Source organism: Cottoperca gobio, chromosome 19, assembly GCF_900634415.1.
Source record: "Cottoperca gobio chromosome 19, fCotGob3.1, whole genome shotgun sequence".
NCBI classification, from domain to species: Eukaryota; Metazoa; Chordata; class Actinopteri; order Perciformes; family Bovichtidae; genus Cottoperca; species Cottoperca gobio.
The window spans coordinates 12,521,222-12,547,430 of NC_041373.1; the positions used below are offsets into that span (position 1 = coordinate 12,521,222).

Genomic DNA, 26,209 nt, shown 5'->3' on the forward strand with positions numbered 1-26,209 from the left:
CTATTATACAATGTATTCAAATGTAGTTTTTTCTTTATTGATTTTTCTGTACCCTCACTGTGAAGACTTATGTAAAGAGGAGTTAAATGTCAGGTGTTGAGTTTTGGTCATTGCTGTAATTCCTGCTGCGTTTTTCAACCGAACACTGAATATATTAATTACATTTCTTGTTAAAAGTGAGAATATTAATCATCTGATCATGCAGCAGAAAATAGATTTATTTAGCATTTTAATCAGTTATTGATGAATGAGCATAGCTGACTCATTTATTATTAAGCGAAGCATTTAGTTTACTGCTGTATCTGCCTACTGCCTATACTGTAGCTGTAATGATTAATTTGCCTTGGTTGGCTGTTAAGCTCCGTCTGCTCTTACTATAAGCTGTGGCGGTACATTTCGAAATCATAACTGACGTATGTATTTGTACCACTTTAACAGTCTTTTAGGAGAGAAATCTAAAATGTTAAATGAGATTCCTTAGCAGAGAAAACGGGTGGCGGACTGCAACGCAAAGTCAGGCTATGTCGTTGTGAATGGGACAGCCAGGTGCCATCCAAACAAATATACCTTGCAGACCTGCGCCAAGGCTGTTTCCATTATTGAAAAATAATGGAAAGAGTGTATCCACCCTGTGATTCGGATCTGCTCCAAAATATAATGGGTTCTTCCTTGACCTATGCTACACCCTTCCACCAAGTTTTAGGAAAATCGGGCGAGTAGTTTGTCCTGCAGACAGACAGACCAAACTGCAAATAATAACCTCCTTGGCAGAGGTAATAACACCTGTCAATCAAATGCGGTTTGAGTTACTAGTTACCTGCTCTTGACCCTATTTTACACGACTTGGCTTGTAACCATGCAGGAATTCAGAATACTTTACCCTTGATCTTAGCAGTTATGTATTTGAGAATATCACAATATAATCAGAGATTGTAGAACTGCTTGCTGAACGGTCTCATTTTCAGAGGATGTCGGAGCAATGACAATGAGGTTAGACGGAATGCGTTTTGACCAGAAAGCTGCCACTTTGAAAGGCTGATCCGAAACAGATCATTAGTAATGCCCTTGTTTGAGCCAGCACGCTCAAGATATATTGTGAATTTCCATGATTATAGATGTCTTTTAGTACAGAGTAAAAGCACAAGACAGCTGAGGCGTCTATCTGAACATATCTGACAGCACTGTCTGATCCGATAGAGTTGTGATCTGTATCATTGAGCACTATTATTCCCTCTTTCAATCATCCCTGAAAGAGACGAACATGAGAGAATTAACCCTCAGGAATCCTTCCCATGCTTTGTGATGGTATATCTCGCCATATATAAACCAAAGCAAGTTAGGTAATATACATGGATCATTTATTTGTATTCTGCAACACAGGGTTGAGGGGGGAGTGAGGTTAATGCTGTCACTTCATAGGCAAGTGACTGTGTTGTCAGGTTAGGATTACAGCTGCATCCCATGCACATTAAATTTGACATTTATCAATCCATCCTCCAAGACCCCCGTAAATCTACAAAGGTCTCTTGATACCTAACGATGGCCAGCAACCACCAAAAGAAGACACAGCCCAACAATCAATGCAAAGGAGGTCATCAAACTGCCTCGTGCAGGTTAATGCTTTTAGATGTTGGATAACTTTTTATATTTTTAAAAACAATTTCCCCTTTTAATTACTTTCATCTGCTCATCTCAATTGTTATTGGAGATCTCTTGAACTCTTGAATGTTCTCCATTTATTTTGTCTGGGTTGAAGGCCAACTGCAATAAAGAGCGCCGCTTCGTTTCATCTCATATTCCTGTACTTATCTAATCCCATTAAGGCTCACGCTTCAAGAAATAGAAGTGCCTCCTCGTAATGAAGAAATACATTAACCGAGCTACAAAATGGCCTCGCTGCACAAAGCCTGTTTACTCCTTCAGCAATCCCTCCGGTGATCTCACATTTATTTAAATGGATGCTTGTGTCTTTGTATATACTCCAGATCCACTTCGTAATAATGACATACATGTAAATTGCATTTTTTAAGCTACAGTGTATCAAAATGAAATCAGGATGTCATGGTAAGCAGATGCATTATGCTGTGTAAGCCTTTATGTCAGGCTCTTAAACTGTGTGTCCTATTGTTTATGCATGATGGTGAATGATCCACAAACTGAAGCTACTACAACCCAGACTTAAAATAGGAAAACATCTGCCGGTGAACGCTGAGTGAACTCTCCAAGGGCAGGTTGTGGGAGAAAATGAAGGAGGTTCAAACTTAAGAGTTCATTGTCCAAAAATCCGAAAAAGTCATGTGTCATTGTGTACGTCCAGATTCCTGACTATAGTATGTCGTTAGTAAATGCATCCATAGTGAGGCTGCCACTAAAAATTATTGTCATTGATTTAATCTGCAGATTATTTTCTAGATTAATCGATTGACTGATTGTTGTTGTTAGTTGCAGCCCCACTGTGGAATCTGGAAATACACAATAACCAACCAAGAAAGAATAGAATAGTGAAAATGTCCATCCCAGTTTCTCCATGTCCAAGCTGATGTCTTTAAATGTCTTGTTTGGTCAGTCCAAAAGCCAAAAATATTCACTTTAATATGATATAGAAAGAAATCTACATATATATAAGAGGTTTTGTTGCAGCTCTAATCCATAGCGATCAGTCATTTAAATTCAAGTTATTAAAACACCCATGCGACTCACATAAGGTCTGAATTGCTGAATATCACCTTGTTTTGAATCAACCTGAAGAGACTCCTCCTAATTCCCCTTCTTATATCCACAGACACACGCACACAGCAGCCTGTCTGTCCTGGTTAGCGACGGCTGCATCTGCAAACACTTCAGTTACACCTTCTACGGGGATCACGCAAGAAAGAATCCTTCGAGGCCCGAGCAAGAAGCAAAAATGACTTAATGACAGGAGCGTCAGCAGCTCAGGTTTAATGTGTTTGTCAGTGGTTGTAAGCTGGAGCATGGCCAATGTTTGAATGAACGTGTGATATAGCTGTCGCTGTCGCTTTGTTACTCGCCGGCAGGAAAAACGACGCAGAGAAAATAATTAATTAATAGCTACATGATTTATTTATAAGACTTTGGCATGTATTCAGAATTGTTTGAGTTCATCTGTATGTCAGCAGTAGACACGAGGAAGACAATTGTCCACACTGAGAAGTCAGTTCATTGTGTTCTATGCCTCTCTGAGGTTTTGCACCAATTTCATCTGCAATCAACAAGCCGAAATCAAAGTGACGGACACCAAATGAATGCTTTAACATTTAGAAAGGAATAGGTCAGTGATCAAATGCATCACTGTCACACACAATCAGAGGAAGACTTAGAAGGTGTCGAGGTATATTTGAAGAAAAACATTTAGACAATTCCAGTTTGACACACAATTGTGTAAGACCTCATGCCCATGACAGCATTACCTGCTCTTGTGCTGCAGCATCTAACAGGCCACAGATTAGACCAACGCAAAGCAGTTTAGCAGAATATGACGTGCATCAGTTGCTTCACTGAGTTCTGTTATAGAACTGCACCCCATAGATTAGTGCATTTTCTGTGCAGTGATATTGTTGTAGCGCTGCTTACACTACAACACCACCCCTCCCTATTGGCAGTGGGCACAGCCAGGTCCCTGCTACCAACATTCAGAGGGCCCCACCTTGGCTTGACCCCGTCTTTCAGATGGTTGATGTTTTATTAAAATAGTGGTTGGTAGGTAGAAAGTGCAGGTGCAAATTAAAGAGTATAAATATATGGATGTTTTTTTTATAGTGCTGCAATCCTTGTATTACACATCTTAATATTGAGCAAGATAAACACCAACTAAGGTTGCTCTGAGGATGGAACATGATGAATCACTTGGTTACGTTTTATCCTTTGTTACTCTTTTGTTGCCCAGAAACTGCTCGTCTGCTGGTGTGGTTATAGAACTAACATGTGATTAAATACCGTTCATGAAACTGAAGCCTCTGGGAGTAACTAAATTGATTATTTGAGCCAATATTGAACCTGCAGGTATCTTTTAGAGTTTTTAACATCTGGATGACTGAAAGGAACGTAGACATCTAATGTTAAAGTGGAACTTTATACTGGGGCTCTGCTGCCACCTGTTGAGAACACATCGGAGTGCAGTTTTGACATTACATTACAGTAGCAACTTCTCTCCAGACAGAATACAGGTCCATGTCCAAACAAAAAGTGGAAGGCATTTCCCACCTCATTTGGTTCAGGTATAAATTATGACAATGATGAAGTCTCAAAACACATTCTGGAAAAAAACATAACAAACACGGTCTTACTAAAGTTACTGCTTTGGAGGTGAGATCACTGCACTACCCAACAGGATTGACCTGCACTGTACCTTGTGTCCTCTTACATGATACTTACATTATATTGTCATTTTGACACCAAGACAGGCACAAAAATTACCAAACAATGACTTTTGTCCAAATTTATTAGCAAGAAAAATGGGACTCTTACAAGAAAAAACCTTCAGTTTATATTCACTTCTTTGCACTTTCCTCCTCCTTAGCAAAGATCTTGATCATCTCTTCCTTCTTGGCCAGAAGACGCTCTTCTCTGCGTTTGCGGGCCTCCTTTGTCTTGGAGCGGCGAGCCTCAGCTTGGTCACTGGGTGGAGGGAGAAGAACATTTAAACCATGAGCTAATGGAAAAAGTGTCATTACACAGGGACAGTTCCAGAAGGAGCAAAAGCTTAAAATGGGTTATTAAGCTATGACAGCGAAATAATTATGGAAATAATAACACAGAACAAAAACACAAAAAGCAACTTACGATAGAAGCTTCTTGCGAGCCTTATCTGCCTTCAGCTTGTGGATGTGCTCCATCAGGATGCGCTTGTTTTTGAAGACATTACCCTTGGCCCTCAGATAGAGACTGTGATACCTGGAGGGAAAAAAAGAAAAATCCTTAGATCATCTCGAAGGAAGACTCCTCTTTCTGAAATTGCAAGTGAAACTACACTGCCTTTTTTCACCAGCAATGAATTCACACTTACATGTGCCTGTCAATTTTCTTGGACTCCCTGTAGCGACGAAGAAGACGACGCAGGATTCTCATGCGGCGCATCCATGACAACTTCTCTGGCATACGAGCATTGGCTGTACCCTTTCTTTTGCCTGGGCAGGAGGAAAATTATTATTTAATATGATAACAATAAATTAAATACAAATAAAATGTCAGTGGGTCAAATCATGTTCATATCAAAACTACTAAACAAACATTATTAGGACAACTACAACTCTGAACTACATAACCCTAGCACTGGATTCAATGTAGAAAATATGAAAGCAAATTTAAGGGATGCGCGTTTTTACGGTATAAGGAACATTACCCACCATAACCCATGTGACGTCCCTTGCGGCGTGCCAATGTATTCTTGCGGCAGCGTGCACGGGAATGAACCGTCACAGGTTTTCTGATGATCAGCCCATCCTTCACCAGTTTTCGGATCTGCTGGCCTGTGGTACAAACACAATGGAATAAAAAGATGTTGGCCTTGTGGGCCCAGACCACACAACTCTTCAGAAAGAATGCTCTCGAATGCAAAGCAAACTACTCACGAGAATTTGCGTTAGCAATCTCATTGGTCTCATTTGGATCCAGCCACACCTTCTTCTTGCCACAGCGTAAAACGCTGGACGCCAAGCGCTTCTGGAGCCTGAGCATGCTGGCATATTAGTTTTTTGCAGGTTATGAGATACATGCAGTTCTATGGGGCCTTTAAGATTATCTATGAATTTTAACTCTAAAAAGGGGGGGGGGGGGGGGGATGTGTATTACATTAAGTGGAAGGGTCTCATATCATCTCATTTGTTTTGGTCAGTTTGAACTTCTTGAACATACAGAAAAATAACTCAAGAAACACAAACCTACTCACATAATTCCCAATTCAAGATATAACCAACTACTGTAAATATGTTTTGTTGAATGCCCTTAAACTAGGTGGTCAATGTCAAGTACATTTAGATGGCAAGCTTTTGTTAAGCACCTGTGTCATTTTACTTATGAATGAAGGACCTCATCAGTTTGTACTACTACTACTAAATCCTATTTAAATAAATTAAGGTTTATTTATTAATAAGTTCACATTGGCCAGTCACAAACCAGACTAACACGTTTACTGGTTTAAACCTGCCAGTAAGTAGATCATCATGTCTAGTTAGGAGGTGGTATTTACAGGTGTGCAGTATTTTTTATTTTTAACCCCTAGGGGTTGTCATCAAGTTCGCCTTTAACTACCAGGCATATAATGTAAAAAGAAAATAGAAAGTGCATGACAAAGAAATACTAGCTCTATCGCCATCTGGAAGAGTGAGGACCATGGATGTAAACAGAGAACAGTGAGGACCCACCGCTACCGAGACACAGGAACAAAAGAAAAAGAAACGAACACCTACGCGAGTTTATTTGATTGCATTGAAATTGTTGTTTGACTAACATTGAAAACACACTAAACAACTGCAGTATTGTCTTGTTCGGTGCCAAGGACCTTTCAGTAACATGTTATGACATGGTTCGGTTGATTTGGCTAACTTAGCAACATAGGCCCCATGCTACATACATTATTCTAGAAATAAGCGACTTTACTAAAAGTCGAACAGAGTTTGAGTCGTCCTGTCGCGAGTCTTACATAACAAATCAAACAACCTTGAATATTTTTGATTGAGAAAAAACACACATATTTAAATGTCAAATGAGCTTACCTCATGGCTGCAGCTAGCTTGGTAAGTAGGAACGAAGGAAATAGAGCGTCTCAGTTCCGACCATTATAATAATCGTTATGGGGGTACTGAGTTGTCAGAAAAACGTAAATGTAGCTACAGATTGGGTAGCGACAGTCATTTTTTCAAATGTTGTTTAAAGTGGGAATATGTTATGTTTTATCTATAGTATACTATAATGTAAAAGTGATACTGAGTGTATTGATCGATCCCCCCCACCGTAGCACAGTGGTACGCTCCAATAAAATGTGTTGTAAATATCCGACCACTGGAGGACGCGCTACGTCCATGTTTCAAGAAATGTCATTTCTAAAACGTTTGTTCTTTGTGTTACTCAGTTATTTACTGTAGGACTATGTTATATTTTTTAGTTTGAAGAATTAAACATTTTAGTTCGGTTTGTGTCACAAAAACAAAATAAAAGCTCTTTTTTAAAACTCTACAAGTTAATTGAAACACATACTGGCACAGTTAATGCCTTAAATCACAAAGGAAATAAGGTTGAATCCAACAACAGATCCAGACAGAAACACTATTCCAGTGTTGCAGCTGATATAATGAATGGCAAACAATGAATAGTTGCTAGCTTGCCTTTTTAACACATGTTACATGTGTATTGTTTTAAATATATATATTTGTCTTCTATTTGTAAATTGTCATTATGCAGAATGGCCCATTTCAGAATAACAAAACAATGTCACTGGATTAGAATTAGTGATGCATACATGTGTTCATCACTTTAATGTTGCAGCTGGTAAAGATGGAGCTCATTTTAAACTACTTTATATACTGCTGGGTAGCCTTAATAATAATAATAATAATAATAATAATAATACATCTTGTTCTATTAGTTGAGTTATATTTTATATAAAAATATGAATCTGCAAATAAACTTGTTACTAATGTTGGCAAATAAATATAGTGAGGTAAAATGTACGATTTTTCCATTGAAATGTAGTGGAGTAGAATAATCTATCTATCGGATAGGCGCAGTGCTGCCCCCTCCTGGTGGCTGACAGAACTGCACCACTGGCACTTCGCCGCTGTACCAAAATAACAGCGCTCCTGCCTCCTGTGACACATTTCTGTCTGTCAGAGCTGAGCCGTCCAGTCTCCGGAGGAGAGTGGAGCTCTTGCAGGGAGACGCAAGGGCAATAAAGAACGAATCAAACGGCTGGCTGCAAATTTGTCGACGAGTTTATTTTTGAGATATGAGTCAGCGTAACACAACATTCAAGGTAAGGGATATTTCATTCTCGCTAGCCGTAGCTAGCAGCCAGCTAGTGCTAGCTACATCGCAAACGTTGAAGTAACTGTTACTAATGCCGCGCGTTATTGTCATGGAAACAATAACTGCATTTTAACATTGGCTTACACGACGTCGCTGACACATTTGTGACTGGTGAAAGCTATCTCACATCAAGGCCGATTTTAGTGGCATAACCTGACGTTAGCCGGTTAACTTTACATTGACATTGAGTTCAAGAAGACCCTTGACAGTTATCTGAGTTTTTAATCTAACCTTGACTTCCTTCAGTGACATAAAAATAACGTTAACCGCTTTACTCATTGACGTATCCAACGTTAAGCTAAAGGGATTCCATTTTGCGTATCGCTAAGCCCTAACGTCAGGTTGGCCACATGAGGCTCGGCAGCATGCCATGCAATGTGCCAGACCCGGTGACAAACTGCACATGTCATGGTTTCAATTTAACATTTTAACCTCCAAATGGATCAACTGAAGCCATTTAACCAGGTATTATATAGAGTTTGTAGCAGCCGAACAAACTACTTTGTAGCCTAACTATGGACACCCGGCTGCCTGGTTTGTGCCATTGTTGTCTGCACTGCTAGTTTTCTGCACACCCCATCTGTCACACAGAGACTTCTCCTGTTTGGCCTGCTTATTGCAGACAGCTTGGAGCGTGTTTGACGGATTAACCTACTGTATTATTGTACAGTGTGTCTGAGCAGGGATATTTTTGTCATCTAAAAGATAAATATGACCGGTGGTATCCCCCCCCCCCCCCCCCCTTTTTTTTTTTTTTTAATTAATACTGGTGTTTGGCCATTATCATTTAAAATAAGCAGATTTGTTTGTTTTTTGGTGTGTGTTTCTTTGTCGTGAAATTAGAAATAGTTTTCTTAATTCGAAGTTTCCATCGGCTCATGGAATTAAATATTGAATATTGGTAATATGTGCTATAAAAAGATTATTGCATGCCTTACAAATAGCAACATAAATCATGTGAATGCTTATCAAACTTTATGATAGGATATGTTTTGAATGATATGATGGATATCACTTTTATTCTCATTAGAATACTATAAAAGTGACCTTTATTGGCCATTTATGTTCACATACAAGGAATTTGTTTTTTTTGCATTGCTCTCAATATACTTACACATAAATATACAGCTAGGAACAAAGACTTCAAAGCAGGACAAACAAATGCAAATAATAGAGAGCACTATTATGTATGAGCACAAGTATGTGGGAAAAAAATAAGTACATTATATAAGTGTATATATAAAAAGGCACCAATGACCAACAATAAAGTCAAATGTTATGTAAACTATATAAATAGTGCAAATAAATACTGATTGATATGCAAAGACTGGATGATTATTTACAGTTTAAAAGTGTATGTTTATTCTTCAATTTCTTTGTTTTGCTTCCAACAAAGTCACCCCATCAAGTGGAGTACTCTCGGTCATTGACCCCCTTTTTTAAAACCCAGTTTACCTCATCAGTGTGCGTATCACCTCCTACCACCACAACACTACCACAGGACAAATGCTTACAGGGCATTCAGCCGCTGCTGGACTAGTTAGGCTGGAACATTTTTGCCAAGAGGCCTACATGTATGCCGACTCCTTAAGCCTTAATATGCACAGAGAAATGGAGCTACATTGCCCCTTAACTTACACACATACTCGCCACTAATTCATTAAAGTGTCTCACTAGCTTATTTTCAAACAAATCCGAGGCATTGGCCGTGGTGTTTTCTGTTAATTACATGTGTACCCACTTTGTCCTTGTTCCTCCGACGACCGTTGGACTCTGTATTTTATTGTTAAAATGAATAATCGGGAACAGGCAGACAAAGACAATGTCAAAGTTTTTCATTGTCTCTGTAGGTATTTGGGGCCCAGATGCTGCACACCTCCTTTGTAGTAAAAGGATTAACATTACAATAATCAATATACCAGTATGTGTGATGTTTATGTGGTCATAAAAACTACATTATTGTACAGTGTTGTAATCTTCAGAACATCCTCACAAGATATCAATTTAATTATACAATATCTAAAACATATAACGTATACAAAAAACTTCTACAGATCATATTTAACAAAAAGAAAGCTGCATTTTGAGAGGGATAATAACAATCCCTATAAGACAAATTCATTCATTCTTTTAATGCTTTCAAATCAAATGTAGAAAAATTTAAATTTTTCATTTGTAATGACCAAGTAGTTAACTAACCTGCAACAGATGGTGTATTTATAGAGCGGCAGTGAATACAATAGCAACTCGTCCTAAACCTCCTCTGGGTAGTGTTCCAGATTTCCCTATTATGATGTTTTATTAACCCGCACAACTTGTTGGGGTGTAATTTTAACATTTTTGAATTTAGAGTACCCGCCCTAGTCCATCAGAGCAAGTGTTGTGTACTCACAGGTAAACTTTCGTGACTTGTAATTAACTATTATTTGTTTTACTATAAATGAAATGCAGCTAATGTAAATTAAGAAAAATCAGATTTGTACAATAGACATTTCTCTTAAGTAGTGACTCAGATGTTTGGGCATGTAATGCACAATAATCTCAGCTGTGGTTTGTTGTTAGTTATTTGAACAGCAGGAGACCAGCCCAATATCCACAGGGTTTGAGTGAAACAATGTAACCTTGACATTATTTAGAAAATCTGACCTAACTGGACCAAACAGGTGTTCAGTGAACCCCTCTCATACTACCAGGCGTGATGCATCATGTGGGAGGGGACCCACATTGTTTTATAGCTATTGGTTACACCTAGATTTATTGTTAAGTGAGGCTGGTAATACCTGTTTTATGCTCGGTGCTCACGCACTTAAATGCTGTGTAGATCAACATGTATACATTACGGAACCAACGACGTTATCTTTGTATTATAGAAATCTGAAGCAATCTCATCAATCAATATATTTTTGCATTCAAGGTGTCGCCATTTAGTTTAAAATGCTAAAACATGATGCGAGAGTATTTTCTTTTTATATTTTAAACTCTGCATTCTAGTCAAATTTGAGCACTTTATTTGTTTTTGTTTTTATCACATTGTTTATTTTTGCAGGGCACCGTGCACTATTAAAAGTAATGCACCAGAGTTGGCTAGTAGCCAATTTGCATTTGTTGCCCTGGGGCAGGTCGACAAAAACAGAACAACAAATACACTACATAAAACATCACAATACATAAAAGTCGGTGTGAGATATTAAATAGTATGCGTATAATAAAGACAAGGCAACCATTGGTGACACTTTAATGGAAGCTTGAGGCAGGTTTTAAACACGGCAAAGCTTCTTGTGTCTCTAATGTCTCTTGTGTTTGTTATTTTCACACTAACTGTAGAAACTGACAACGCAAAAGACTCACAGGTGTAGTTCATCTTCGAAATAGATATTTAGGTCTTAAATTAAAATTGAAATATGTGCTCAAATTTTGCAATCAGTATGTTTGTCAGTATGTTCTTGTTAAGATGCTCCTGCGGTGTGTTTAAAGTATGATGTTACTAACTTGCGGAGCCACACAAAAAAAGCAAATATAATATTGTCTAATGTCAGGTAAATGAATAGGCCTATACATTTAATTTTAAATGTAACCTTGTGATATCTGTGTCTTGCCAGCTTGCCAGCTAGTGGTGTGTGATCTGGAGGGAGAGGTAAGGACGGCAGAGAACATGGAGCTGTCAGATGGCTTGTTGCTGCAGGTCAACAATGGAGAGCAGTGGTGTAACCGCTGGAAACATCCCAACGATGACTCGGTAAGCCACACCAAACAATCGATCTTCTTAATGCCATCACACCGTAGGATCAGAATTACACATCTCTTCAGATCGTAGGTGTTTAATCTACAGTTATTCCTTTACCTTCAATGATTTTTACGTGTGGATTTGTCTCAAGGATCGCAGCACCAGCCCCTCAGTCCTGCGCTGTGTTGCCAGTACGTGGAAGGAGGGCCTGCTGAACAGAAAGAGGCCCTTTGTGGGCCGTTGCTGTCACTCCTGTACACCACAGAGCTGGGTAATGTTACACCAGTTTATTAACTCTAACATGAGTTCATTTGCTAGACTCTTGTCAGGTCCAGGGTGTTATTTGTTCTAATGTAAATGTTTATAATAAGGAGAAAAAGCACCTTCCAAAAACTATTTATAGTGGCCGAAGACTCAACAGGTCCATCTAAATCCAAGTCAACATAAAAATGAATAGTTTTTACGATCCACTCTAATCCAAAACTATTTGGATAAAATGTGATAACGTGAAGTTGTTAAAGATACAGTATGTTCTGCATTTGTCCACATTATATTCACGTGATCACAATGAAAGTCTTGTAAGATGCTAGAAACACTGGCCTTATACGTTACCTCAGGTGTGCCATTCGTAACCGCTTAGACAACAGACATTTTTAACATATTGAAACAATGTCTAGTAAAAGTAGATCATTAACCATTCATGTGTGACGAGCCAATGAAATGCTGTGTATATATGGTCTGACGCAGCTCAAGATGAAACATTGGTGGATCCAGCTTGTCTAGCTCTGTAAGGATTGCTCATTTGGATTAGAGTCTGCAATGCTAGCAAAACGTGGTCCTATAATGAGCCAGGTACTCGTCAAAGACAAGTGTGTTTATTCCCCAAATGTACAAACCCATCGCCGTCTCTAAGGCTCTTAGTTGAAGTTATGCTGATGCGGTCTTTTTTTCTCATAAAAAAATAATCATTTTTGTTTCGGTCCCAGGAGAAACTGTTCAACCCCAGTATTCCATCTCTGGGACTGCGCAATGTCATCTACATTAATGAGACCCACACCAGGTAAAAAGAAGAAGCAACTATACTCTATTATAGTATCACTTCATTCCAAAGTACTTTGCTCTGAGCAGTCCATTGGCATGCCAGAAGGAACATATTACATTTTTGAAACCTCATGTCGAGCTGGTTGGCTTTCACGTGTTGTTTTGTTATCTGATGACCTTTTAATTGCACCTTGCACCTTGCAACAATAGCAATCGCTCCATCTCCTTCTGTCTAAGTCCACAGTGCAGACAGGCGCTAGCCCTCATAAGAACCTGTGTATAATAAATGGCGTTAAGTCAAGACGGCCAATCAGTGAAACAGTAGAAAGGTAGGCAGATGAATAATTTAAAGGGTTTGTCAGTGGACACCGGACACATGCATCCAGTGACACACCTGAGCAGGCAAATCTCAGTAAGACACCTTAATACCTCAACCCCAAACAGTATGAACATGAGCTTGGTGTGAATCTTTGCCTTTTCAAAGTCCAAGGCAATCCTTTTAGATAGAGATACCCTAATGAAGGCTGTTTGCCTACATTGAGGTTGTTGTACCGCTCTGTATTAGCATGTACAAAGAGACATCCCGGCGCCAAGATGGGCTGAAGTCAATATGGACGATGGCATTGTTACGTTTGTCTAACACAATCAGTTGTGTCATGTATATGCTCAGCGAAGTGGAACAAATCTGACCTAACGCAGGCACTGTCGTAAGAAAGCTGCGCGTAATGGATATGTAGGGCAGAGCTGATCTCTGGTTCCTGAAAATGTGTTAAATTACCAACAAAGTCCAAGTTTTGTCTTGACAGTTTTCAAACTGATGATCAGTTAAACTATACATTTATTTTGTGCGTGTATGTATGAGAGAAAGATTTAGATCAAATGTTTTCACAGATCATCTAATCTATTTTAAAAAATGAGTGTTTCCATACATACAGTGTATTTAAGAATGTTCACGTCTGTGTCTGTGTGTGCTCATGCAGACAGCGGGGCTGGCTGGCGCGCAGGCTGAGCTATGTGCTGTTTGTCATGGAGAGAGACGTCAACAAGGACATGTTCACCAGGAACGTCGTGGACAACGTGCTCAACAACAGCAGGTAACGGCCGAACGTGCCATCAACGTGCAACTGAGCATCATGAGCGTGTGTAGCGGCGTCTGCAGGAATATAAAAAAAAAAACGTTTGTGTGTCCACTTATGTTTGTGCTGTGCTTTGGTCCATCTCAGGGTGGAGAGCTCGATTTTGAAGGTAGCCACGGATGTGGACGCTGCAGAAAGCCAACCTGGCCAGGAGCACAAAGCGGTCAGCAAAGTGAAGCAGAAAGCCCGGGCCTTCCTTCAGGAGATGGTGGCTAACATTTCCCCGGCCTTCATCAGGTGCGTACGGTATACGAGAAATCTCAACTCGCATGCTTTTGCTGGGCTTATAAGTAGGGCTGTACCGAATAGTCTGCGAAGCTTCAATCATAAGGTTGACATTTTCTTTTGCACTTCTATTCATTGTGTTTAAAGCTGGTATTTGTGCACAGCTGCAGATACGATCAGGCTCCACTAATATTATTAGTATTATACTATTTGTAGAATTTGATTCCACTGGTGGCTGCGTAGGATTGTTTTTACGTCTCCTGTGATCCAAACATTTACAATAAGTTGAAGATAGATGTAATAATGTCCTTAAATTCACAACATGTTTTTATTTACTTCAATCCCTTTTTGTTGCCGTTGAGCCAAAACAAAGTGTTCTCAAAAAACAGTTGCTCTTCTGCACACACCTCTATTCCAAACTAAGATGTTGTCTATCAATCTATCAGCACCATAATACATTTACATATTTTTAGGGTGATTCAGATATTCAAAGCTTCTATGGAGGTTTTCGAATGAAGCTTCGAATGTAAAAAAAAAAAAAAAAAAGAATTCGGTACAGCCCTACTCATACGAATATTGTATCTCGTTACCAAAACTGTAGAACAGTGCACACTGTGTGCTTACATTATGTTAGCTCACACTAAAACGGACGATATTCTGCCACAGCTAAGGTTTTGGACTCTTTGTTTCTGTTCTACATCTTCTCACACATCTCTTTATGTTCAGGCTGACAGGTTGGGTCCTCCTGAGGCTCTTTAATGGTTTCTTCTGGAGCATCCAGATCCACAAGGGTCAGCTGGAAATGGTCAAGAAAGCTGCAACAGAGGTCAGCAGAAAATAATCTATTCTGTCACAGCATGATCTTCTCCACACAGAATGTGCAAGGTGTTTTTACATACGCACTGTGCACACATGTGTGACAGCTAAGCACAGTGTCTAACAAGCAATTCACAAATGTTGATCATCACAAAACATCTCTATATTTGCCGGATAACAACTGTCATCGTTTAAACTGGAGTTAAGTTCCATTTGCACTGATTTTAAAATCATCTGTGTCTTGTCCTTACAGCAAAATGTGCCCATGGTCTTCCTCCCTGTTCACAAATCCCACATCGACTACTTGCTCATCACCTTGATCCTGTTCTGTCACAACATCAAAGCGCCACACATCGCTGCTGGAAACAACCTTAGCATCCCTATCCTCAGGTAAAAGGCCCACCAACGTCATGTCAGGTTTGATCCGGCAACAAGGTGCATTGCTGCTCTCTGTAAGTGAAAACACAAAGATCTGTTTGATATCGGAAGAAAGGGAGTTCCTGGGAAGTAGATCAGAGAGTAACTAAAGCTGAACTAAAGAGTGAGATTGACACTGATTTTTACATTGAGGGAATATTAATAGCAGGGAAGCCAGCCTGACAACAGGTGGGGAATGTGTTCTCACGGATCTTCTGTTGTACACGCTGAGTTTACCGAGAACAGGAACACATCTAGTGACAGGATACAATAGAGGAAACAAGCAGTAGTTGCGTGCAAACTAGCTTCAAATTGTAGGGAATCCCTTCAGCTGTGAGCAACACTTAATTGTTTAAATCACATCGAATACACCAAGTAACCCCAATTACAAAGAGGAATCTCTACAGAACAGTGACGCCCATAATCCAAATTATCGTTATTACTGAACTATCACAGTTTTGCAGCCATCTCAAATTGATAAGGACACCGCTGCTTAGTGTGGAAGCCACTTGATCAAACTTTCTTTTTTCTCAGCACCCTTATTCGCAAACTTGGAGGATTCTTCATACGACGGAAAATGGAGGAGACGGGGGATAAGAAAGACATTTTGTACAGATCTCTCTTGCATGCAGTAAGTCGTGTGCGTGTGCGTGTGCGTGTGCGTGTGTGTGTGAAAGGATAATGATTTTAGTGATAATTGTTTTCCCTTTTAAAATGTCCCAAACAAAGTCAATGGTTGACATATTGTTTGATTAGCAGTGTAAATCAGTGTAATGTAAAAAGTGATTGCTTTGGTAAATCATTTAAGTCTTTCCAACTGGGGCGCTGGTTGGAATGTGTTTCCCCACCCCCCCCCCCCCCCCCCTGGGGTTGTGCATTTTGCACCTCAAGACTTTCACTGATGGGAAATCCTTTTTGAATGAGAAATTAGAGGCTTGTTAAAAACTGGAATCTGAACCTTTTGTTCAGCTCTAGTATTTGGTTAATGCGGATCAACCAGCTTCTGCTAATGAGAAAACCTAAAGTAGAACTAATGTGAATGACTACTAATGCTAATGTTAAGTCTCTAAATGTGCTTCCTACAAAATAGCGAGGCTGCTCAGTGGATCTACTTAATTGTACCAGTCTATCACAGTTGAGAATTGCTGTTAATGTGTATGTTTGGACTTTGTGGAAGAGAGTAATGAAAGCAGCAAAGGCTTTGTATTTTTAAGATAAGTGTGTATTGTCCCCCTAAGATAAGAGGTATCAGCTTAAGACATGGGCAACTGTTGTAAAGCATGACCTACATTTAATCCCTTTACATCGCCAATACTTTACTACACATTCCACCAAACAGAGTATACAAGTGGACTACTTGTACTCTAATTTGGTACAAGATATCCTTTTTAATCTGGCATGCCTGTGTCACTCACACAAATGTGATTTAATTAAACTCTCTCGCGGCCAGAAAGTAATAAAGAAAAGCCATGTGCCTGTGAAAGCCGAACCTGGACGTCTGTCCTCTTCGCAGCTTACTCTAAATGCCACAGCACAGAAAACATCTTTAGTACCAGGCTCCTCTCTCAAAAGTGTCTACATAGCAAGAGAAAGCTGTGCACATACTGTACTCAGGTGGATACTGTTACAACATGGCTGCCTTGGCACATGGCCAGTTCCCTGCGGTGTGTCTGGGGGTCAAACTGTTGGTGACGACCACGTATTGTAACTTGTGAACAGGCTGCAGATACAGCAGCTGCACAGGGTTCAGTTTACTTGACTTCCACCTTGTAATAGAGTCAATGTTGTTTATTCAGAATGTCAAAGACTTTGCAGCAAATTGCATTTTCATCAAAAAGTATTGTGACCTTTCAACACAGCGTATGCACATTTGTCTCCCTTTTGACATTCATCTCCGTCTCACCGTTCTCACTTCAACATTTTTCTCTGCGTTTCATCAATCTTCCTTCAGTACACGGAGGAGTTGTTGCGTCAGCAGCAGTTTTTGGAGATCTACCTGGAGGGTACCCGCTCCCGCAGCGGTAAGCCGTCTACAGCGCGTGCAGGCATGCTGTCCATCGTGGTAGACACAATGTGCACTGGGTCGATCCCAGACGTACTGGTGGTGCCAGTTGGCATCTCCTATGATCGTATTCTTGAGGGCAACTATAATAGCGAGCAGCTGGTGAGTGCTTGGTTGACGTCTGTTGTTTGTGTATACTTTTGCTTTGGCAACAAACGTGTTTTCCTCATTTTTGTCATTCTAAGAAACGGAATAAATATTATAGTCTTTGACTTGAAATTGCAGCCGTCGAAAAAAGGATTTAGTTTGTAGCGCGTGGGATAGATAACTCAAATATGTTGTTATGATTATCGTGTCATTGTAACCATCGGAACTCCTCTATCCCACCAGGGCAAACCCAAGAAGAATGAGAGTTTGTGGGGAATAGCGTGTGGAGTGTTTAGGATGCTGAGGAAGAACTACGGCTGCGTCCGAGTTGACTTCAACCAACCGTTCTCCCTAAAGGTGACTGATCACAGGTTTACATACACAAAGAAGCTGTAGCTACGTAACAGACTATAAGACAATTGATACATTTGCCATTTGTATATCAATCCCTCACCACGAATTCTCGAAGAAAGGTTTGCATTTCTCACAAGCCTCCACGGTGAACGAAGAAGTCCCGACTTAAACATCAGCAAAGCCACCTCCGTTTACAAACTCTCACACAACTCGTGCAGCATAGTCCAAGTCTCATCTCTCTAGTTGTATGCTCACTACTTCCCGAACACGTGCATTTTTGCCAAATTTTTCTCATTTCTTTTGATTCTTCGTTCACCGTGGAGGCATGCAATACACATTTCATCTTCACAAAATAACTGACATTGTACTGAAATACAAATTGAGAAGTGTTCCTTTTTAAAGATTCCTCAACATATTTATTGGAGGAAATAAAATCAATGTCAAATATCTGTGTTTTTAATTTGTAATGAACCTTTTCTGTGTCTTAATTCAGGAGTACCTAGACTCTCAGAGAAGCCGCCATATTCCACCACCGGTGTCCCTGGAGCGCACCTTGATGCCCATCATTATTTCTGCACAGTAAGGGCAAACACACTTCCCACTCTGACAATAAGTTACATCCTCCTCTGACCACAAGCTATCAGTCCCACATTCCCATCTGTAATGTTATGAACTCTCATGTCCAATCTTGAAGTGTCCCTCCTGCTACTTCACAGCACGGTCTGACATCTGAGCACAGCACTTGAGTTAGCATTGGCAGGGGTCACTGCATTTCTGTCCCTTCAAAATCAAACCGATACGGTCACACAGTACATCAACAAGGACAGCAAGCGCTCCATCCCAGCTGGTCCGGAGTCACGGTTCAGAACTCACGCCAGCAGAGCCGGCTGAAAACACATGTCGCCAATAAAGTGTCCTGCAGCATTCTGTTTATTGTCATGTCATGTTTTCCTGAGTCTAAACTGTCATCTAAATATTATATTAAAACATATATTGGTGGTTTCAAGTATTTGACCTTTTATAAAGTAGAAAGAGAGAGAAGGAAACTGTGAAATGAACTAGTGTATCATGCATACTATATCAAGCTGACGATTGTCCAACTGTATGTTTATATGTTGAGTTGTTGTTATTCTTCCAGACCTGACGCTCAGCTGTTTGAGGGGCAGGAGGAAGGGCAGGAGGAAGAGCAGCTGAACAGAGAGATGCCCGAGGACATCTTAAAGCGGCAACTTATTAACAACCTGGCCAAGCACGTGCTCTTCAGTAAGAAATTCAAAACCCCACAGGCAGTGGATTTACCACCGCCTAATTATAGCCTTAACACGTATAACATTTAGGGATCTTTATCGGCCTCATCAAGATCTATTTACTACGGCATGTCTTAATATTGTTAGTTTGGAGTATAGAAAAACATGTGACAGATGTCAGGAATCATCAAAATGCCATCCTATTCAAAGTCTTCCAACCAGAATGCCACATTCAGCTAAATGTCTCATTTCTCACATCTCATGTATTTAAAATACGAGAGCACATGTTTGCTGCTTTATTTGGCGTTCCTCTTTTTATCTTCTTTCTACGCCACGTCAGTTTAATTGTCATCCTGTGTTGAAGGTGCACCTGCTGGATGGAACTAAGACGGCACACATGAAATATTATCCTTTATACTGCCTACATTCATTGAACACCAACACAGCACAGCATCAGTCCATCCGCTTCACATCACTCAGGGCTTTTCTGTCGCGGGGGGGAGCACTACAGAAACCGGTTCTCCCCTGCTCATTCAGCTGCATTCTCCTACGCTAGGCATTTGTGTTTTACTCTCAGCCAATCACAAAGCCTCCTGCTGGATGGCATGTTGTTTTCAGCCAATAGGATGGAGGGGAGGATAGAGAAGCAGGACAGGGGAGGAATGCAGTACCACTGCTCACACATGCTTTACACCTATGAACTTGAGCTTAACATGACCACTAGTAACCCTTCTCCTAAGACATGCGCACACACCTCGTATGTTATTAATGTCATCAACTCTTTTAAATCTTTTTTGTGTGTTATACATTACCTAATTGTCTCCTTAAAATTCCCCTGCAAAGAGAAAAACCTCCTTCACACCTCGTGCTGTGAAAGCATGGAGCGAGCTCCCAGAGGATGTAGTGCAGGCTCTTTCAGCTGACTCTTTAAAAGATAGATGGGATCAATTGTATCATTATAAAGCTGACCTGTTATTATTTATGAATTGATGGTTATTTTAAACAATTAAATTGTGCTATTTTATATTTATTTATATATATATATATATATATATATATATATATATATATATATATATATATATATATATATATATATATATATATATATATATATATATATATATATATATAATTATTATTATTATTTATTTTGGATGATATTGACATTGTTGTCAGTCTGTTGTGTGTTACTCATTATATTGTCTTTATATCTTCCCTCACAGCGGCTAATAAGTCATCAGCGATCATGTCCACCCACATTATAGCCTGCCTGCTGCTGTACAGACACAGACAGGTAACGTCCTCTCCTGGTGCCTCCCCATGGTATACCGCACCACTTCCTTTTTCACCCCTCTGTTCCTCAGATTTACACTCCTGTTGCCCATCATGCTCCCTCTCTTACACCAAGGTGATCCAAATGTCACATAGCTCTGCATGATAGTAATGAATGTCCCTCTCTGTTCGAGCTCACTCTTCCCTGCATCACTAGTGGTGAGCCGCTGCCCTCTGCAGGCTCACTGATGTAAGTGGCTGACGGTGTAAAACAATTACAGAAATTGTCTTCGTGACAAGGAATTGGCCAGTGGTGCATAATCAAACTCAAGCCCAGTCTAGCATTTTGATGTACTGCATCCTGACTTTGATTAGTTTATGGAGTCACCAATGATCCCTGCTTTGTATTTCAAATGTTTTGAGCTTTGAGTTTTCCCCTCCAATTTGTTCCAAGGGGGTGGTTCTGTCCAAGTTGGTGGAAGACTTCTTCAACATGAAGGAGGAGATCCTGTCACGGGACTTTGATCTGGGCTTTTCGGGGAATTCAGAGGATGTGGTCGTGCGTGCCCTCCACCTCCTGGGAAACTGCGTCAATGTGACCAGTAGTGCAAATCGCAACGGAGAGTTCACCATCGCCCCCAGCCAAACTGTACCTGCGCTTTTCGAGCTCAACTTCTACAGCAATGGCCTTTTCCACGTCTTCATTTCTGATGCAATCATCGGTATGTTGAGCCATGTGCTCTGTGCTCCCTCAGGTGTATCACTTATCTTTGACTTGTGTGTGAGTTGTAGATAAACAGACCGCAGTTATCTCAGGCCTAGATTTGTCTCTGCTAAATGTCAAAATCTAATAAATAAAAGTTACGATAAAAAGAAATCTAATAAATAAATTCAATAACGATTCAAATTAAATTAGATATATATTAATTTAGAAAATATTTACTTTGCCAACAAAATAGTTAATTACATTTCTTAATGACTTGTCTCCAGCCTGCAGCATCCTGTCACTGCAGCGAGAGCTGGTGGCGGAATCAGAGTCCGATCAGCCGCCCGATGGTCCCAGTAGCCTCCCTCTCAGTCAGGAGAGACTCATCCGCAAGGCCGCCGGGCTCTCACACTTCCTTGTCAATGAGGTGACACTGGCACCAGTAAGTCCTGCACATTGTCACCGTCCCTCCAAACTTTGCACTGTACAAACGGACTCCAGCAAGTTGGAATTTCAGATCCGTTGAATGTTGTGTGAAGATTGGCTGTTGCTCCTAATGATGTTAAGGATTTAAACACAGTGTTTCTCTCTGTCTTCCCGTCTCTCCTACAGCCCTGTCAGACTATTTACCAGGTTTTTCATGATGCAGTAACCCGGCTCATTCAGTATGGAGTTCTCTATGTAGCAGAGGTCAGTCTACAGATACAAACCTCTCAGCTGATGGACAAAAATAAAAGTAACCATTGTGACTAATGCTGGAAGTTGATTCATGGTGAACATCTTGGGAAGCGCTGTTAACTATAATGGCTTCCTGTGTAGTATGTGGTGGGACTTTTCCATGGCTCAGATCTAATGTATGTGTTTTTGCAGTGTGACAGGAGGACCAGGAGGAACTGAGTCCCAGCCCCACTGAGGAACCTTGGCCCAAAAAGTTCCCCGAGCCCCTTTCCTGGAGAAGCGACGAAGAGGACGAGGACAGCGACTTTGGAGAGGAGCAGAGAGATCGCTACCTAAAGGTCAACTTTAGTAATACTTATCTAAAAAGATTATTATTGAACCAACCGAACTACCACCGTGACGCCAACATCTAGAAGAGTTTTCAAGTCGTCTTTGTCACTGACGTTCTCTCCCTGTTTTTTTCATTTGTCGATCAGGTGAGCGTTTCCGCAGAGCACCAGGAGTTCTTCGTCTTCTTACAGCGACTTGTCAGCCCGGTGCTGGAAGCCTACAGCGGCGCTGCCATCTTTGTCCACAGTCTGAGTCAGCCCATGGCCGAGTCCGACTACACCCAGAGGCTCTTCAGATACCTGCTCACGCGCACAGAGAGAGGAGTGGCTGCTTATGGTAATACTGCAATATTTCCCCACATACACTGTAAGAAATTCGCAGAATTATTTCAAATGTATTATCCAGTCTAAGTTGCAACTTGGAACAAACGAGTAAAGGGCACTGCATTATTGTTCCATGTTCTTTTCTGTTTTAACGGGTTCATAAAAAGCCTTCAAGTTTAGTTAGGGATATGCTTGAAAAATTTGAGATGAAACGTATTTCATTTTTATTTGTTTTGTCCTGGCGTCACGGAGCAGACGGCTCGCTAAGCTTTGAATAATCATGATCAAAACATACAATCAAAGTTAATATGAGCAGCTGATGATAGCATTTATAGTAGATGTGATGATAAAGGTACCTTGAAAGTGCTTGAATTTTACTCTTACAAAAGCCGTACGAACCCTGATTTTATAATACAAAGAAAAGTCATAATCAAACAGTTACTTGAACGAAGGTGCTCAAACTGAATTAACAAGTAACATTTTGAGCGGTATTAATAAGTCATTTTGATTCCTTTTTGTAATCTCTTTTCTCCCAGGTGAAAGTGCAACTCATTACCTGGTTAAGAACACAGTGAGGACATTCAAAGAGCTTGGGGTAAGTTTCTGAACGCATGATGTGTTTAGAAAGTAGGCTTTGGGTGGTGTTCAGGTTCCTCCAGCTGGAGTTAACATGTGCCTCCTGTGTTGCTGCTGTTCCTCAGGTCCTGAAGCAGAGACGAGAGAACCATGTGACGACTCTGGAGCTGAGCAGCACCTTTCTACCTCAGGCCAATCGGAACAAACTACTGCAGTACATCTTAGGTTTCACCCTGCTGTGACCGACACACCTTTCAGCCCAGCTCAGACCCCAGGCTCCTTCCAATAAAGGGCTTCTACTGGTTACTTCTAAACAATCCCAGGTGCTACTCTGTGGAAAGCTTTACCAGGAAGTGCCTTCACGTAACAGCCGCTAACTGTTAGCTGTTAGCCGGAAGAGACTTGAAGCCAGTCTTCCCGTTTTGTTCCAGTCTATGACTTCCCTGTCTTAGAACTGTGCAGCTGATAACACACATGTAACGTTCGTTGAAGGGGGATCATCCTCTCTTTGTGAACTTTGTCAGTGAAGTCATGAGGTTTTAATATGATCAAAATTTTAAACTATCAGAAAATATACTCGAGCAGGTTAGCAAATAAGAATCAGTTTTACAGCAATCCGAACAAAGCAAGCTGCCTTTCATCTATTTAAGTGAACAAGCGAAATATGCATAGAAAATAATGGTAAACGTAACCACCAACAAAAGCATTTTTATGTTTAACTCTGCTTGTTTGTAAAACCGCTGTATTCTCTACAGTGTACTATCATACAGTAGAAAACAGGTCAAAATGTAGTTTAAAGAAAGGTTCATTTTTTGAAAACAAATCTCTGTACATAAGCCACAAGAACAATGTCTTGCATTTGTGGTGCATTTAAATACATGCACTCGGGTGTCATTAAATAAAATAATGTAGCATTAGATAGATTTGTCCCTGCAGAATGCGTACATATCCAAAATTTTGATTTGCAAAACTAAATGTCAAAATCTAATCCTCCTTATACACAGCTTTGGTCAGTTATACTGGTTTCAGATATCAAGAATATACGCAGCTGATCAGTTAGGCCGTGCAAAAATATCTACGTGGCAAACACAAAAAGTTACCTGTCGGAAGTCCGGCTCAGCTGAAGTCTAAAATCACACGCATCTACAGTTAAGTGCATTCAAACCACTAATATCTAAGTGCATTCAGTTCCACTTTTTCGTCATGGGTTTTGATGAAAAGTGACTTTGATCTCTGTGTTTGTGTAACACCGTGTTCACTTGTCAATGAATGTTACATAGCACAGCACTTAACATACATAATACCAGCCATCACATCCACTTAAGTTCAAATGCAACGAGCTCAGAAACTCTTTGGTCATGCCTTTCAGGGAAAGCAGATTTGGGATAACCACAATTTTTTTTTTTTTTTTTTTTTTCCTGTATTATAAACACACTGTATAAAAGCCGCTGAAGCATTCACTGCTGAAAGAGCAAGTTTGCTCCAATGGTTGGGCATTTGCAAAACAGAGGAACTGCATAGCGTGGTAAAAACAAATGGTACATATCCACTGTGTGGTCCATTTCAACGAAAGGTTAGCAGGATAGTGTCTCTGTTGTACTGAAGGACGTCTTTCTCCTTTTATTTACTTTAAAATGCAGATTACTTAAAAAAATAATAAATGTAATAATTGTCCTAATCTGTCAGGTTTACCTATTCTTTATTTTTTTCGTAGTTCAATGATTCACTTAAAATTGAACTGAAAACGTTTCTAAAAAAACACTTTAAACTACAAACTACCACCGAGGACTTCCAGATAAATTCCGTTTTCTTTCTCCAAAATGCACGTGTCAAAAAAAAAAAAAAAAAAGGTTCTTCTAAATCTGAAGGCATTTTGCATTGAACGTGAATGTACAACATCTAAGCTAACGTTGGTGCATGAGTGCACACAACTGATAGGAAAAAGGAGGAGGAGTGTGTTTGGAAAGGGCAGAGTAAGTTTGGATTATTAGAGGGGATGCTATCAATATCTTTCTCAGATTGATAATGTGAAGACATTGTGAATGTTAAAAAAAAATAATTGATATTCTTGATCTGTCAGGGCAATAAGAGTAAATAGGAACCGGGTGTCTGCTGGTATACGTTTGAATGAATATCTATACGGAAAGACTTGTTGACGTTGATCAACAACACTGCTTGTTACAATTAACTTAAATGCTTTTTGTCAACATATTGCTTTATTTAATATTATAAACCTGCATTTTTTTCCATGCAGTTTTTCAAACCTAATGTACGAAATATCCCTGTAATGGAAAACTCATGGAGGATCGGTGAACGACACCCGTAGCATGTTGAGGAACCGAAAAGTATGTCATTTAAATGGGAATGTGATCAGAGTGATTTGATTGACATTCAAAGCATTTCTGAGCCCACGATCTGTTTTTAAGTCCTCGCGCTGAGGGACCCCCCCCCCCCCCCCCCTCCGCCAAGATAAAAACCACTCTACGTACTGTACTGCATGTTTCCTCTGGTCGCCTTGAATCATCGACATTTCAATGTGAACTCTACTTAACCTGAGAATTGTATTTTACAGTCTAGTGTGTGAATTATGTTTCAGAGAAAGATAGTTGTTTGTGTAGGAGATGAAGTTCAATTTGTTACCTCTTGAATGTATCTCATCTGTCCCCACAAAGGTCAATGTGATATTGTAGAGTACTCGATGGAGTCGGTACAGACATGATTCAGTTTTTGTGAACTGCTCATGGGGATTATTGTTGAGACTCATTGCTACTGAAGCTGCATTAACAACATCCCTCTACGACTATGTAACTTTCTAGGATTAAAAAAATAATGCCTGTATCTGGGGAGCAGGTGCCTTTTTAATGCACTGTAGTGTTCTTTGCTTGTGTTATTTTTGTTCTGTTTTTGTGCATGTTAACCAAGATTATTTCGTGTGGGAATCCAAAAGAACACCGTAGATTGTAACTTAAGAAAAACAACAACACGAGCAGATAACTTGTGGTTACTACAAGAAGAATCACCAGCTACTAAAAACAAAATGTGTCACTTTTTTTGCTTTCTCAGAGCAAAGCACAATTGGCATTATTAGATTTTGTTTTTAAATAAATTAATGATAGATTAACAATGGTTTGTTGTCTGGTTTTTTATGAATTTATTGATTTTTGGTGCAGGG

The 26,209-nt window shown here is 40.0% G+C and overlaps 2 protein-coding genes across 3 annotated transcripts; one reads left to right on the plus strand and one right to left on the minus strand.

The window, feature by feature from the left end:
* Nucleotides 1-4,441: 4,441 nt before the first annotated feature.
* LOC115024941 (60S ribosomal protein L19) lies at nt 4,442-6,794 on the minus strand. 2 transcript variants are annotated; one of them, XM_029456842.1, is made up of 6 exons: nt 6,732-6,794; nt 5,589-5,686; nt 5,364-5,486; nt 5,024-5,144; nt 4,801-4,911; nt 4,442-4,635 (listed from the first exon to the last, which is right to left on the minus strand). In XM_029456842.1, the coding sequence occupies exons 1-6, from the start codon at nt 6,734-6,736 to the stop codon at nt 4,509-4,511; spliced, it is 585 nt and encodes a 194-aa protein (XP_029312702.1). In that variant the 5' UTR covers nt 6,737-6,794; the 3' UTR covers nt 4,442-4,508. The 2 variants fall into 2 exon arrangements, with proteins under 2 accessions (XP_029312702.1, XP_029312701.1); XM_029456841.1 differs by having other exon boundaries at nt 5,589-5,695; nt 6,732-6,749.
* Nucleotides 6,795-7,789: 995 nt separating this feature from the next.
* On the plus strand, nt 7,790-25,903 carry gpam (glycerol-3-phosphate acyltransferase, mitochondrial). The gene is made up of 21 exons (XM_029456139.1): nt 7,790-7,987; nt 11,640-11,776; nt 11,916-12,035; nt 12,751-12,824; nt 13,786-13,899; nt 14,029-14,178; nt 14,893-14,992; nt 15,236-15,372; nt 15,934-16,030; nt 17,351-17,563; nt 17,792-17,905; nt 18,396-18,481; nt 19,041-19,165; nt 20,376-20,446; nt 20,879-21,146; nt 21,415-21,572; nt 21,743-21,820; nt 22,009-22,146; nt 22,285-22,474; nt 22,998-23,056; nt 23,163-25,903. Exons 2-21 carry the CDS (start codon nt 11,693-11,695, stop codon nt 23,277-23,279), a joined length of 2,493 nt encoding a protein of 830 aa, XP_029311999.1. The 5' UTR covers nt 7,790-7,987; nt 11,640-11,692; the 3' UTR covers nt 23,280-25,903.
* The last annotated feature ends 306 nt before the right edge of the window (nt 25,904-26,209 follow it).